Source organism: Scophthalmus maximus, chromosome 4 (assembly GCF_022379125.1).
Source record: "Scophthalmus maximus strain ysfricsl-2021 chromosome 4, ASM2237912v1, whole genome shotgun sequence".
NCBI classification, from domain to species: Eukaryota; Metazoa; Chordata; class Actinopteri; order Pleuronectiformes; family Scophthalmidae; genus Scophthalmus; species Scophthalmus maximus.
The window spans coordinates 8,793,805-8,811,070 of record NC_061518.1 but is presented as its reverse complement, the minus strand read 5'-3'; the positions used below and the strand labels follow the sequence as shown (position 1 = coordinate 8,811,070).

The window sequence follows — 17,266 nt, the reverse complement described above, 5'->3', positions numbered from 1 at the left end:
TTGCGATGCTCAGCATTTTTAGATGTGCAATAATTGAAAAAGGCACAGTAGATGGGAACAAATGTCCACTTGAATGTGTTTGTGTCTGTGTATAGACGTGTGTGTCTGTGTATAGATGTGCGTGTCTGTGTTGACTCACGCAGAGCGCCCTTCCACGTCAAGCTTGGTGGGGAGGATGCCCTTCTTCCCGAGAACAGCAGCCACCTTGTCCACTTCGCCACGTTCCACCGCCTTCATCAGCCGATCATCATACTTGTTCCAGTCTGTGTTCTGACAATGATGATAAAGAACTATCAGACAACATACAGTGTGTTTGACAGTATTTCCAAAACCAAGATGAACAAATATTCTACACAACACATTTAGATGAACAAAAGAGTCATCATGTGGTTTCCAGTTGTTTAAGATGACTAATTCATGCGACAGTGTCACGTATAAAGTCATTTTCTGACAGAAACATCAACAGTGTTAATGTTAACGCAGAATATGTCAATAATGTTCTGGAATGCAGTTTCACCAAGTATGCTCATGAGTGACAGCTACAAAGCATGGGAACATGAGTACTCTCAAGGATTCTGGGAACAACATTCAAGTGGGGAGGGGGCGGGCCTCTATACAGGAGAGATCAAAACAAATTCAATAATACCATACACATGTCACTTTGATAACATGTGCAATATGCTGTAGTTGTGAAGTCAGTCACCAAATTGACCCACTGATGATTATGGCCCACATTTGCCTCAAGAATAATGTCTTCACAGCATTAGTTAAAGCACAGCTTTCAGGTAATTGAATTTGTGATGATAGAATAAGACAGAAGAAACACCGACTGACAATGAATACCTACAAAGTGCATTGAGGTGCATTTCAGCCAGCGGCTCATCTTGGGTGAGTGGAGCTGGTCCTTGCACCGTGCTACTGAAAAGGATGCCACTGTTCCGGTTTACAAAAACACAAATAGAGGAGAAAAAAAAGTGGGAAAAACAAAGTGTATAAAAAAATCCCCTGACGTTTCTCAGTGCACTCAGCCAGTGAGAGCAACGGAGAATGAATATGAGGACAAAACGATGACAGTCTATTCTGCAGTGGAGGTCCTCTTATTGAAGGCTCAGCCTCTGGAGTTTCCCCTCACTTGAGGCAGTGGAGTTAAGTTGGCAGGATTCTCTAAGCATTCCTGTGTTGTTCATGGGCTCTGCCCGTGAGTTCATCACTGCACAGCAGTTTGGTTGACGGTTAAAGGGAGGAGAAGGAGGAGTGAAAGAGGAGGAAGGGGTAGAGGTGGAGAAGCAGAAGGGCCAGCCCTGCCGGCCCCGGGACCTGCCCTGGCCGGCAACTGCAACTCCTCCTCTGGGGTAAAAGTCAGCTCAGCCTGGCTCCCTCTCACCTCCTCCCAGTGTCTTCCCCTCTATTCTCGTGTCTTTATCCTCAAACCTTCTGTTTAACTTAGTCTTCTTTTGCTTTGATAATCTTCCTCTTCTTCTTTGGGCTGTTTTCTTTCTGCAAAAGCTGCAAGCTACTAGTTTACTGAGTAAGAACTGACGAGCTTCTCTCTCAGTGGTCTCCAGCGTCTTCACCCTACCAAATGGCAAGGTCAGTCAGGCTCAGTGGGGTAAATATGTGAGCTCTCCCAAGTTTAAAATATCACCCCCTCCCTGGTAAACAGCGGTGTTGCAGACAGCCCTGCAGACTGGTTACCTCTTTATTTTTTGACCCTCCAACCTTTCTGTAGTGACTGATAGGAAGACAGGGGCTAAGAATACATTCTGGACATGCCTGCACCATGAGTAATGGTGATAGTGTCTATCACCGCTGCCAGCATGAAACAAGGCCAGCCAAAGAGACCTTGCTTACATTGCCGCCCCCCCACCAAGCTCCCTGTTTGCCTCCAACTGAAAATATTAATGTTAGAGGGGGATTATGGCTTTCACATTTGAAGTGTTTTTGGCACTTACCCTCACGGGACACTACTGGGGGGGAAAAGCTGCTGTTAACTCATCCATCTAAAGAGAGTGGTGTGGCTCCAAAGCCCCCTGATCCGAGCTGCACGGTGGCAAGGTTAGATGTCAGCCCTTTTACAACCAGCTGTCTGAGACTGCAGCCCCGCCATAAACTACAACACTGCCTCTTCACCTACACTAATGCCAACACAGTAAACACTGAAGCAGCACAACTTTCATTTTCATTCACTTCATTTTCAAACATCACAGGAGAACAGCTACACCGACAGGACACGGAGAGGAAAGGAAAAGCAGGTATAGGTGGACCCGTTCAATTTACACACTGCATCAGCTCTTTGCGGGCTTGTGTTACAGTCCGCTGCCAGACTGGCGTTAACAGAGCAGCACTGATATCCACAAACATGCAGAAAGACCTCGTCCACATGACATGTCATATGAAGAAGTAGGTGTCAACTTACGAAAGCTGCTCACCCCAGCATGGAGACAAAGGCGCCAAAATGGCACCAAGCCACGCAGCATACTGTACATCGGTCACGTAAATATCTCACACGGGTGTGCTTATGTATGTGTGTGTGTGTGTGAGTATTTGTTTGGGAATCTGTTTATGTACTAGTTAATAATAGGGTTGTTTGCAAGCTAGTTGCCACTGCAGTAGTCACTCTGTATCAAGGAGAGCTGGTTGATGATGACAATCAAAATAGGTGATTATTTGTGCCATTACAAAATATTTTATCTAAACTTTGTGTGGCTGATGTAGTTGCTGAGAGATTCTGTGGATATACTTTACATACACCTGGTTGCATGTAGGGATAAAAGATATTGGCAATTTTGGGGGGTTATTTTATTTACTTTTGGTTTCCTCTAGAAGTTTTAAAAAATGTACCAGTTTTTGCTCCCTGATGCATTTTTTTTAAACCAAAATATTATAATTATATTTTTGATTTATCCCTTTTCTGTGATTGTTTTTTTTTTGTCTCTACACCTTTCAAGGCTGGATGCAAACATTTTAATTAAATGCTCTTTTAATTTATCTCGTATAAAAAATAAATGCATTGTATGGTCATTTGATGCAAATCTAAAGATTCCACACAGAAATCAGAGGAAAATAAGTATTCACCAACATAAGAGAAGGAGTTAAGCAATAAGATGGTCACAATGACAATGTGTTGATGTAAGTTCAGTTAAGGCTGGTGGGAATGTAATTGATTTCGCAAGTACTTGATTATAAGCCAAAATATTTATTTCAGTCTAAAGTAAAATTGTCAACATTAATATTTGGAACATGTTTTGAAATTGTTTATAATTCCAAAGCATTTGACCACCTGACATACGTAGAGCCATGTCGCCAGTGTGGCTACAAAAAGGAAAGCATCCATTCAATGCAGAGAGGATATTTGTAAAATGATCAACTTGTGCATTAATGTGGGCAAAAGAAACAAATTAGCTCGGAGAAGCAGCTTCTCTTGATTAGATTGTTTTCTGTGCTGCCTGTTGATGCCAAAATGATATTCAACCCTTGTTGCGTACAAACATTACCTAAAGTTTCTATTTAAACACAGTGACCTTTGGGACAAAACATCAGCTGACGCTTGATGAGCCAGGTTAGACCTCTACCTGTCCTCACAGATTATTCTGGGTGTCTGCTGGTAATACATCAGTTACACACTCTTGTCATCTTCAGTTCAGGTTTTCCATCACTTTTTACAGGCTGCAACTCTACAACACCTCAGTTTCCTGCCTCTCTAAGCTCCAGGCCAGACAAATCTGTCTCCAATGTCCTCACAGATGAAATCACCGGCAGAAAATATCTAACTGGTCATCTGATAACAGACTGAGCCAAGACCCAAACATAAAGCTATACACAAATATGTTACGTGATAGTCGTGTCCAAGGCCAAACTTCAGTTAGTGATGTGGTTTCATAAGATGACGACAATGAAAATGATCTGTGAAGAAACATTATGTCATGAAATGTAAACCACTGACATTTCGTTTGAGGCGGAGATTGGTCTTTGAATGCACCGACCTTCTGCAGAACTTTAATCTTTTTATGTGAAACGTGGGATGAAAAAATGCTGTCACAAAGAGAGAAAGGGAACTTTCTTGTCTGAGTGACAGGGTCAGTGTTAATGCTTTAATACTAAACTCTTGTATTATGTCCAAGGAACCCCTCCTTTAATGCCCGACTGGCTGATTTGATGAGATGGCAGCTGACACACCAAATTACATAATTTGGATTATCACAACAACACATGACAAATCATGCTATAATCATACTTTCATATGAGTGTGGAGTGATCGTCATAACGACATCAATCAATCACAGTTTGCTGCCTGCTCTCATGGTAACTACAGTATCCATGCAATGCAAAAAGGGAAATACTGTACATGGTAAATAAACTGACCAACCAGATGAACACGCCAACTTCAACAGCTGCCTCTGCCTCCTATCTTCAGTCTCATTTCAACATTTGATGTTAGGCAGGACTTGTATTTGCATTAACGTCTAACGCCTGCACAAGGGTTTTTGTTTATATTCGATTTGATTGGTGCTCCCCGCACAAGCAAAGCAAAGCAACAAAACCACAATGCATTTCGGCGACGCATGACATCCCAAGACATGGGACCCATTCAAAGTGAATGAGCAGGGAAAAGTGTTGATTTAAGCCAAATGCAACTAACGTGCTAATATTTAGCAGGAGCAACGTTTGCCCTAGTTTAGTGCGTAATCATAATATAATCATAGAAATACATACAGTGGCAACGTTGCTAACGCTAGCATGGCTACTTAAAATAATCCTGTTTAGACAGGAATGAAAGTAAGTGAAGAAATTAATATAAGTCAAATAGGCTACTGCCCTCAATACGTGTTATCAAAGGCCAAGATATCTGAGCTAATTAAAAACAAACTTAGACGATGGACATGCGAGGGCACTATTAAATTTATTAGATAAAAAAAACCTACTGTACAACAGGAAACCTAATCATTTTTGCAACACTTAAAAGTGATGACATTGCGTCGTCTACGTCTTTACAAAACAATTAAATTCATGAAAGTCTGCTTGTACAGCTTCATGCGAGAATTATGCTTTGTCTAGTTACTGTTGGGTTATTTGCTATTAACTTTGAGTTAAATATACAAATGCCACATTAAAACCAGTTGAAACAAACTAACCCTAACCCAAAGAAAATGTCCTGACGACCCGGATCACTTTTCAACACCAAGTACAAAATCTTTACCTCCAGCTCATGACGATGGCCTGAGCTGACACCGTTTATCTGTTTATATTTTTATCCTCACTCAGAGATACCTGTTTGTGACATTAAGATTGCTGCATGCTGTGTGAATATCTCAGTGACAAGTTGATTTATTGGTGAAATATACACCTGGCAGTGAAAAGCCAAAACTCCCACCGCATGTTTATGAGAACCTTAAGGACAAGCTCAAATACCAGAAACTGTGCCACAGAAATCTCTTGAAATGATTTGAGTCGCAGCTGTTCCCCAAGCAGTAGAATTACAAAATAAACACTTTGGGAACAAGCAGTGCTGGTCACAGTGCCATTTATTAAGTGGAGATAAAAGAAAGATGGGAGTATCCTGACTACTGAGTAGTGGATGACAGCTGTTATTAATTCAATGAGAAACACTCTTTTTATTTTGAAGGAAATGTTTTTGTTTGTTAAAAAAACATGGAACTCCCTCCTTACTTCTGTCGCCTTCTCACAATTAGCATGGGACTGCTGGTAGCAGTAGCAGTTTGACACCCACACCCGCCCCAACACGAACCCCACCCTAATGTGTGACCATAGACCAGTGCAGTGGTGAACTGTGCAACTGTCTGGGCATGCAGCGTGTAAGTGAGACCCCTCTGGGGCGCACACAGACAGAGAAAAGAGAGACCGAGACTATGGGAGATAATTAAATGTGAAAAAAACAAAAAAAGTGGAGAGGCGAGAAAGTTACAAGACACAGCATGCTTGCGGTGTCATCGCGGGACAGGTAAGTCGACGCCTCAGAATGAAAACCCTTCTCCAATCAGGCCAAGCCCCCACTGATGGTTCAGGCCAGGTGTCCTGAGGAGAGGGGCAATCTCTTTTTGGTATGTACACGAGGCACTGACGGCATATCTGGGTGGCTGCTAAACACAGGGCCACTCCTGCTGGGCAGAGTGTGGACTATAGAGGCAGGACAGACACGCACACTCACACCCTCTGGTGGTCAACCAGAGGAAAGGGCGACCAATGATAGTCTACACACACTGTTGACATTTTCCACAGAGGAGAATCTGTCTTTGCATTGCCAATACTTCAATAGTCAAACTTCTCTATGCTGTGTGGCTGCAGCTAACAATTATTTTCATAATCGATTAATCTGTTGATTAATTTCTCGATTTATCGATTAGTTGTTTGGTCCAAAACATTTCATAAAATAGTGAAGATGTCGATCGTGTATCCCAAACCCCGAGATGATGTTTTGTTTTGTCAACAAACCAAAGGTGTTTAGTCCACTGTCACAGAGAAGCAAAGAAACCAGAAGATATTCACATTTAAGCAACTGAAATCAAAGAATTTTGACTTTTTCTTTCATAAAAACTACTTGAACCGATTAATCGATTATCAAAATAGTTGGCGATTAATTAAGTAATCGATTAACTGTTGCCGCTCTACTATTCTTCTGTCTAGAGAGTTTGAGGCAAATTTATCTTACACATAATTCTACAGAGGTGCAAATCTATAACAAATAATAATTAAAAAAAAGATTCTGTGGTTTTCCGTGCTTCCTGTGCCAAACCATCTACCACTCTCTCTGCAGCTTTGTGCGCCCTGTCAGCAACACTTATTGTGTAAATACTTGCAGGGATTTCGCACTCATTCTTGGAGAGCTGCCACTGCTCTCTGAAACCGTATTAACACCAGTGAAAGCACCATTATGTGATTAGTGACAAGTGCCTATGAAAGTGCCTGTAAAAACAATTAAAGCATGGGTCTTTTTCATGTTTTATTGTCTTTACAACAATGACAAAAAATGTGTATTTATAGGGCATCCATGGGCAACAGAAAAAGTACAAAAAATATTTTCAAAGTTAAAACAAATTTGACTGACCTAGTTATAGTAATCCAAAAATGTTCACTATGGATAGTGTGACCTTGACATTTGACCTTTAGAGGGCAAAAGTGGTGTATGACCTCAGAATTGGTTCTTGTTTTGAAAAGAAAGGTCAAGTGGTTGTGGTAGTGGTAATTTTACTGCAAGAACATGGTCTCAACTCGATACACCCATCGGTTCATGAGATTTACTAGATAATATATTTGGCCCTTGTTACCTTTACCTCTGACCATGGTGGCCAAAAAAATTTACTCATGTGCAGACTATATCAATATTAAGTTGTATATCACGTCTCATAAAGATCCGTCCACCCATTCACGAGTTGAGGTTTAATATTGTGGTTGTCATGCGGCAACACAGAAACGCATGGACACAGACACGCCCAAAACAAAACTCCTCTCACCCTCCGGGGGTGAAGCAATGACAATCATAAAGATAAGTTTGTTCAAAAGCAAAAATTACAGAAAGACTCAAAGACATTTTCGAAGGCACAGGATCTGCCCATAGCAGACTGCCCTCAAAGAAAAATTTAAAAAATAAAGTGATAACATAGGCCTAAGTGAAGCCCGAGCCTGTAGAAAAAAATAATAAAAACAATAAAAAGTGGTGAAGTGGATTACAGGGAACTTCATGTTCACCCTCTCAAGATATCTTCACTTGTGCTGCTTATTGACCCAAAATGGAGAATGGATTTTAGATGAGTTATGAAAGCAAAGCTGGTCCTTGCTATGTTCTTCTATTTCCAACACCTGCTGCCAGGGCAGGAGCTCAGCTTACCAGTTGCCCAAACCCTGCGAACTTTGCCCCCAGCAACTCATAAGGCATAAGGAAAACAGGAAGAGCATAATATTGTTTCTGAAAGACCATTCAAGAAGGACTTTGGTGTCATCCATAAAAGACAGCTCTAAGCAGTCTACTATCAGCTGTTGATATGTCTCAGTGAACAGTAATTCTTTCTCATGTCCACTGCCCTTATCCCAAATGGATTTGGAGGATTATTATGTATAATGTGTTCATCAAACCTTTAAAGCTTTCAGAGCAATTGTGTGAAATGAGAAAATCAATGGTGCTCCGGGGGAAATTCTTTGTGATTATTCTAAAAGCATGGTTTCTAAGTGCACTGTAAATCTGGATTCAAAATCAGGATGATGATGAGCTTCCAATTTCAAGTTTCAAGTCTCCCATTACTGTCAGTCATCCTCATACAAAGTATACGGCTGGACAACAGGTTGTTTCCCATGGGCCAAAGTCCAAAAACAAACATGCAACATATAGTCAACATACGACATAAAAACAGAGCAGGACTACGAAGTTGGGTGACAACTGGTGATGTGGGTGCCGCGTTCACAAATGCAAACACAGTGGAAAGAAGCCATGACACTGGCAAAATAAATAATGAATACTAAGCAGATTAAAAACAGTGGTCAGCAATGCAGTTATTATCCCCATAACAAATATAAACCGTATCCTTTCATTTTAAGCTGTGCATTCAACATTGCTCTAGAAAATCTGGTTCATCATTTTGTACAAGCATTCATGGTTCCTAGACAATGAAAACTGAAGACTTTGGTGTGTGTGTGTGTGTGTGTGTGTGTGTGTGTGCGTGTTTGTGTGCATGCGTACCTGGTACTTTGCTTTAGGTCCAAATACATGCAAAACTATTGACATTCCCTTTGGCCAACAACTGCGCTTGGTGTAAACTGATAATAAACAGATGCTTTCGCAACGAAGCATGCTAAAACTGTTTAAATAAAGTTTATTTTTATTTATCATAGACTATGATGGTGGAGATGGTAAACATGAGACCTGTCACTGTGAGCATGCTGATTGCATTTCCTTCAAGGCACCAGCCTCACTGAGCCGGTAGTTTACGTCATGCAATTCCTGAATGTGCTTTCAGATTATTTTTTTCTTATTATGGACAAATAAAATAACTAAATGTTTCAGAGAATCATCGTCATATGTGCTGACATTAAAAAGAATGAACTCAATTTAAAAACAATTAAGAGCTAAATAAAAATATTCCTGGGATTATTATGAGAGCTGCAGTCCTGTAGCTCTGGTGTGGAGTTAAAACATCAATTTCCTGTAAAATGTCAGCGGCTTAGCTGACACATTTGAATAGCCATCGTTGAAATAACAAGGTCCCCGAGCAGGACAATTAAAAACAAGTGAGGTTATGGCTCTTGGCTGTAGATGGCTGCTGGTATGGCTGATATTATTTCAGCTGGTCTGATGATGTGGAGATTAAAGAAAAGAACAGGGTTGACAGAGAGCCGCGGGCCTATGAAATGATTTCCAATCCGCTAGTAATGGAGTATTTAAGTCTCTAATGTGAAGGCACTATAGTATATTAACAAGGTACCAAGTTTCTTTACAAGCTACTATATTTCAAAAAGCATCATTAAAACAAGAACCGTCAGTGCCATGATAAACGATAAGGGAATACATGCTTAAAGAAGGAAAAACCCAGAAAACGTTCCACCGTCTGAGGTTATACATGTGACAGTGACAGTGTGATGCTCTGTGGCTCATTTTAATCTCACCTGGGAAAACCCTAACCCTTAGGCAATATTAGAGAACACCACAGGAGTCTAATGTCTGACATGCCCATGTTTGGTTGAATGAGGAACTTCTGGGGCATGCTGCTACTTGGCCACAAACACTGGCAATGATGCTTGTTTGGCCAGCACTTACAAGACATCACACACACACAGGCAGGGCGAGGAATGTGACTGGGGGGTGATCCAGTGGACAGATTTGTGGAATGTATTAAACAATGGTTTAATGTAAGTTTAATTTGCTGTGTGATAACAAATGACTTTAGTCAGAGGTTTCAATTTCCACAGCCACTGTAATAAAGTCACACACTGAACACACACTGATTTGTCAGTAATAGATTTATAGGTCCCATCTGCCAAATCCCATATGTAACAACCTCTGAGAAGCAAGCAAAAATCATGATAAGACATAAACGTGTGTGATAGAAAAATAAAAAAAGAATGAAAGTGCTGTCAATTCTAAAAAAAAAAAAAAAGGTGTCTCCCATGGTGTAAAATAAAGTACAGGTAGATAGAGAGCGAGTAGGAACTTGCCCCTTTTGACAAGTCAAATGCTCCACCTACTCTTAACTATGAGCAGGTTCTGAGTAAGCACGTATTTCTGGAATAGTCTAGTTCTGCTCCTCAAAACACATTCCATTCATGTGGACCTTTGGAAGAAGCAGCAGGCTGATGGTCACATCTCCCTCAAGAGCATATAACCAACCTGCGCACTAAACGTCAAGGCAGCCACGATAAAGACATGGACATTCCAGATATAAGTTTTGAAAGCAACAACATTCATAAATCTAAATAAAGACGACTGATTGATAAAAATACAAGATAACTGTGAATGTGTAGGGGTCTTTTTTATTTGGGCATAAAGAAGCATGGAATGCACACAGCAGCAGAATACATCTAAGCTTAACACAGTTTATTGGTCTTCAATTAATTTTCACAACAACCTAATATCTGTAGGATATAATATCCAGTGGTTGATATTTTGCTTTTCTTTTCATTACATACAAAAGTGTCCAAGGCTATGCAAGATGTCAAATTGAAACTATAAATGTCTGCCAAAACAACGGCCGATATAATAGTATCAGAAATCTTGTACTCCCTAATATCTATATCGGCATCGGCTCCAAAAATCCATACGTGTAGGGCTCTAGTGCGTAGATCTACATCCCTGAGATTTGCCATAACATTAACCACTGACACTAAACCTGTTTTTTCCTAATCGGATACAAAGATTTCGTCTTTAATAAAAAAAAAGAACTTACATCCATTGTTCAAGGTAAGTGACACTATCTGTGAGTCCAAACTATATTTTATCATTATCAATGAACAATAGCAAACGACTGATAACGTTACTGTAGAGTGGCTCATTGATAATTAACATTCTGATATGTTTACACAGTGGTTATGCTGAGATTCACACTTTTTTGACCAGAATGCAGCCTCACAGACAACTTCTTTGACGTGGTGTCAATGAGTTTACAGCCAACTCTGAGTAAACCTTCATTTAACAATAAATGAATAAGTCTCCATAACGTATGACGAGTTCAAAGCTGTAAAATTGGAAGGGGGCATTTTGAAAAAAAACCCTCCATTTTCACAGGTAGTTTGTCCTTCCTGCCACTGAAAACAATGTTTTAATCAATGAAGGCTATCAATGTTTTCTCCACACCAGCAGTTGTTTGACACATGAAAATTTGGTCGGACGAAAGCGCATCGACCAGTAGAACATGGAGACAAGAGCACGAGCAGAGATGCTTGACTAATCTGCAGAAAGACAGAAACATGAACACAGCGAGCACAGCTTGATCAGGCTTAGTCTGAGCCATTTCACAGCAGTTTGTCCCTCATCAGCGCAATCTTTGTGCTCCTGTTGCTCAGCATGCCTCACTGTACATCTGTGTGTGTGTGTGTGTGTGTGTGTGTGTGTGTGTGTATACCAGCTGCAGCCCACCCAAAGTAAGTGATTAAGCTCAGCCCCCTCTCACATGCCAACCTCCCCCATTAACACTGGTAATCTCTCCATGACTAACCCACCCACCCAACACACACACACACGCACACGCACACGCACACATTTCATATTACAAAGTCAAGACCGAATGTATGATTCCTCTAATGCCAAGTCACACAACACGACTTGCTGTTTTGTGAGCAGGAGTCTTGCTTGCTTCCTGATAAACTGTAGTTGTAGCTCTCCGATTGGCTGTAGGCAACTCTTCTAGATATTTAGTCTGCTAGAATCGCCTCTCCTCTCGAATCACATCTTTGAAGAGTCCTCACGATTGACAGCTGGGGGAGGGGGAGGGGCGGGGCGCTGGGGTAGGGGAAACACTGATGCATATTGCCACCATACACACTTATGCTACCTGCTGGTATGACCAGCAGGTAGCATACCCACAGTATGGTAGGTTCTCTGGTCCTGCTCCTCGTCTGTGGGAACACAGACGGCTAACACTGCCGAGATGACCTCATGGCTGCCCCCCTGGAGCCAGACTATAATCCTAAAAACACAGACCGTCACGCTACCACCTACTATACAGCCAACACAACATCCCGCCTAAAACAAACATCTGCTGATCCTGTCTGACGGTTTGCCTCCTACAGAGAACATAAATAAAATGGCTATGCGAACAAAAGGATGAGGGGGGAAAATTGCTATTCTAAAGAAAAATAAACAGAAAAACAAATTAAAATGGGGATCTTGGTTGATTATTTGGTTCAAGAAAAATATACCGGCCACACTTCCCAGGAAATCTGATACAAGATTTGTTGCAGTTTCGTATTTTCCCTTTCCTTCGAGACAGACAGGAAATCAGCAACTATTTTCATGATTGAAAATCAGTCACTTTTTAAATTCTTTTTAATATATTAGTAAATTTCTGGTGAATGGGAAAATGTTTTTAAATGACAAAATTGGGTACTGTGTGTCCCCTTGTATTCATGTGTGACAGCAGCCTGTGCTCCATTGTATAGTATGAACATTCTCCTGACAGGGCGGCAAGCCTATAATTTAGTCTGACAGTCGTTAGTCAGGGGAGGTTTGAACGTCCTTGCAGTCTGACCCCGGACTAATTTTACTGAAACATTCAGTCTTCACCAACTCAAACCCAAAAAGGAAACAAAACGCATACTTTGAAAATGAGGGAGGACGGGAGGAAAAGAGGATTTTTCAAATCCAAAACCTTCTCAGCCCCACCAGCAGAGGGTTAAGCCTGCCTGCTGGGCGTCTTCGAGTGGAAGCCAAAAACCTGCTAAAGTAAGCCCCTATACTTGATAATGTTTAGTGGGAACTCAGGGCTTTAAAGGCTGCTCAACAGCATGAGAACTGTTCCTCAGGGGTTCAGGAGGCTGCGCAGCATACTAGTTTCCACACAAGGGTATTTTTTTATTATTATGCATCAAGAAACTTCTCATCTTTCTGTTATATAGCACATTTTAAAAGTGATATTTTGTTCAAATGTTATTTCTCGGAATATTTGATAGCATCACTTCTGTTACTTTCATTGGCATTAGAGACCAACTTGTGACAGGATCACACCAGTTGCGAGTACTGGACAACACTCATCTTAAAAGAATCAGCATTTTGACCTGTAACATTTCATGACTGTGCATTTTAAACCGCCTCTGTGGTAGTTTCCATTACAGTATCTGTCTCCAGGAGCACATTTTGCAATGATGACATACATACAGACTCATGAGGTGAGATAAATACCAGTCCCAATGTCCTGTCTGGTAAACATCTCACAGGATGAGGTTTCCTGTGAATCTGTTTATTGTTTTTTTTAATCTAGTTAAGCCGTTCCCCTGGTCTGATGACAACAATTAACAAAGATTTGACACTGTGATTTTGCAAACTAGACAAAAATGTCTCTCACGCTATGTGCCCAGAGTTTGCAAATAATATTGTGAAATTATGTCAAACTCAGCATTGCCCATCTAAACTTCAAAGAATTTGAGAGCCAAATACAAAAGCAAGTTTTCTGATGAAATCCCCAGTTTTATAAAATTGAAATAAGGACCACACAAGTTAACTTTCCAGAAACTACTAAATTCTCTTGCGACAAGATAACATGGATATCAACTATTTCAGCAAGTTAACAATCTTATCACTTATAGTGATCACTGCCAAAGGCTTGGAGCCATCATGCTCGTTCCAACTACCCAACAATACATTCCAACTGTATCTGGCTCCTCCGTCCTGCTCTGCCATCACCAGCAACGCCCAGCCCTGCTCTGCTCTCTATTTTGTCAAATAACACCACTTTGATAGGAGGGAGGCTCTTACATTTCATCCTTATGGCACATGCCTACTGGGGTAGACAACAGAAGAAAGTATGGGTGTGATCCTCAGGACAAAGAAATAGAAGCAGCAACAAATAAAAAGATACTCCGTCTATCATCTACACGAGAGGTGATGATGCACGATGTTGGCAGAAATAATAAAAAGCATCGGATTGGGGAATCACAATGCAAGTCTTTACAGTCCTCAGCGGGGCAGGCGGGATTCAGCATAAACTTGATATCGCTTCCTCTTTAAATTCTCAGTTTAAAACCGGCCCCACTCTGCAAGAGCGAACTGTGTGCATGTGTCGCATGGTTCATTATGAAACTGTGGTGGGATAAATCAGACTATTGCGGGCCAACACTTTCTATTATCTTGTTCTGAGGATGTCACTTTCTGGCAATGTTAAAGAATCCTTTCAAACATTTGTGGAACCAAAAATGGACCAAGAATGGCACCAAAAAAATGACCTTGACCATGGCCTGACTCAAAACACCAAAAGGAATCGATACACAAGTTTCATGACGGAAATGAAGCTCAGTTCCTCCACCACCCACCAGTCCTCATGTCCAAGTCTAAGTCTTCGCACCAAAAGACTGAGAATCAAAAAATGACAGGCAGACAATTTCCCTCCGATCATTGAGGTGGAACACATGGAACAATCTGACGCAGAAAGACCTCTTTTCATGTGGGCTATAGAGTAGATGAATGACAGTCCAGGCTGAAAATACATTTTTCTTTTCCATTATCTACCTCACTGAGAAATTAACAACCAACCCTTTTGTTCAACAGAGTCATTTCCGTGCCTTTTAGCCGAGAGAGACAGTCGAGTTCTACGCTGACAGTAGATTTTTTTGCTGTTTGCTGTGACAACATAGACTAATCTCAAAACTAACCAGGAAATCCAGTTTCTCTTTCTCTGACTGGAGCTACAGTTTCAGTTCCATCATAAATATAACCACCAATCTGAAGGTGAAACTAATTTTTCACCACACTGTTTTGAAATTTGCTTGTTGTAAGCCAATTTTATTTCCAGACATGGAATGATTGTTATCTTGACCTGCTGCCAAAAGCTATGACAAAACTGGTCGAAAGCTAATTATGGCTTTTCTCCGTAGTTTACATCTTCCTTCATTGTCAGAAGATGAAACGTTAAAACTGAAATACCGGAAAAATAACAGCAGGTCTCCAGTACAGATGGACTCCCCGGAGTTTCATAAATACTTTATTGACAATTTAGTATGACAGAGTATAAGGGCCATTTGTAATATTACAACAATAATGTCATAATATAGAGAGAAGAAAAAGTCAATATTACGAGAAAAAAGTCATAATATTATGAAAGTAAAGTCATTTTTACAATTAAAAGTAGTAATTTTAGGCTGCGTGTAATTTTAGTGGGGGAATATCAGAAGATCAACCTGTCGCCTGCAGCAAAATGAGGAATGTGGAGCATCTTGTTAAGTTATACAATAATATTGGTTTCACAAATAACAAAATATTTAATCTTTTTTATATTATTTATAATATATATATTTATTTTTTTGGAGGAGGAGGAGGAAAGGGCTGGTATCTTTTTGCTTTTACTCAAATATATATTTTTTTCTCATTTAATTCTGACTTCATTCTTATAATATTATGAGTTTCTTCTCAATTTAAATTTTATTTTGATGGAGACCCTTAAATCAGTTACACAGACACGATAAAGATCCAACATCTTTTGAGGGCTATAGACCCATTAGTTTGCCAACGACTAAAAGTCATTGGACCAACATTGTGCTAAAAGGGATGCAAAAAAATAATTGATCCGTCCGACAAGGGCCTAATAATATAAGATGAACACTGAATATTATAGTGTCGTGAAACATATATAAAAAATTCTGAGCTAATCAGATTTGATGCAGACAAAGCATTTGATATGGTGAATTGGCAATTTCTGAATAAAACACTGGCCGCTGTGAGATTGCACCTGAGGTTTGTGGATTTGGTAAGGATTTTTTTTTTTTTACACAAATCCAAAATGGTGTTACGAGTGAATGTGTGTAACAAAGTGAAAGGTCATTCAATAACACCTGCCTAAGGCCCGTAGGTGTGGGGTTTATCAAGAGAGAAGAAAAGGAGGGCGGAGGAACGATGACACCCAAAGGACACTAGAGAAAAAAAAAAGACAAACGGGCTTCTTGGAAATGAAAATTGTTTTAATAGGAGAATGGTCTCCTACACAAAAGAATAAAAGAAACTGGAGCCACCGGGTTCAAACCTGAGCCAAACAGACCTGGTCCTGCCTGGGAATGTGTTGGCATTTTGAATTCTTGCCGTTAAGTTTTCAGATCTGTCTTTAAGTGGTGTGGCAGCATAGTTAGCATTCTTTGTCTAATACAAGTTGTTGTCAATACTTGACGAGTATTATCTGATTGGAGAATAATAATAAACATTACAATAAAATAAATAAATTATGCCTTGAAAAAAGTCTGCTACAGTCTGAAGAGGGAGTTTATGGCTCCTTTGTTTAAAAAAAACCAAAGAAAAAGCAAATTCCAGAATAATTAATGAATTTAAACTATAATGAAAGAAGACACTGTTCCCTCAACTGATTTCACTTCTCTGGCCAGGATTCAGTTACTGTTTATTGTTCACATACTAAAAGCAAGTTTCCTTCGGATTCCCCTTCGCCACTCCCACTCGGAAAATGCAAGTGTATTTTTCTTAATTATTAGTCACTCCACCAGGAAGGAGAGAGTGAATTCACCTCCCAAGCGTTGTGTACCAATGAGGGAAGCACGCACCTAAAACATTTACAGTCACACTTGATGCTGTCAATGCAATGCTCTGATGTCAGCTATGATTGATGTTTTATGAACATCAAAGGTTTGAGGGTGAACGTGGATCAGGTGGTGATGGTCTCATATGAAATAAATGATAACTATGCCTTGAGCTCTGGCAGCAGACGAATCAGAGCTGAGACACAGTTCAGATAAATGTTCGAGGAGCTCAGACCTACTGTAGTGATGTCTTGCTGTGATCTCTCCTTTGCACAGAGGAATGCAGTGGGAATATTCTGGAATCATCACTCAGGTCACGTGTAAATGTCACGCCTGTTTCCTCAACACACAGCTCGCTCTCCCTGAAGTCACTTTTACACAACTGGAACAGAAAGTGCTTCAGGGCAAAAACTAGCTCTTTGTTTCTTTGGCTGCAGGAGGAGGACAATCATGAGTATCGATAGAAAAACCTTTCTATTAAGTAAAGTCAATAAGCCATAGCTGGATTGTGACAAATCAATAACACATGAGGCCTATGATGGATTTACTTCAGCTGGCTGAAAAGCACCGACCAAATGGATATTATATTTCATTC

The 17,266-nt window shown here is 40.4% G+C and overlaps 1 protein-coding gene across 1 annotated transcript in view; it reads right to left on the bottom strand.

The window, feature by feature from the left end:
- Positions 1-17,266, bottom strand: part of uacab (uveal autoantigen with coiled-coil domains and ankyrin repeats b) — a 34,589-nt gene that overhangs the window by 15,907 nt on the left and 1,416 nt on the right. The window contains exon 2 of the mRNA XM_035627834.2: positions 140-270. Coding sequence (XP_035483727.1) covers positions 140-270 — 131 coding nt within the window. The remainder of the gene's footprint in view (positions 1-139; positions 271-17,266) is intronic.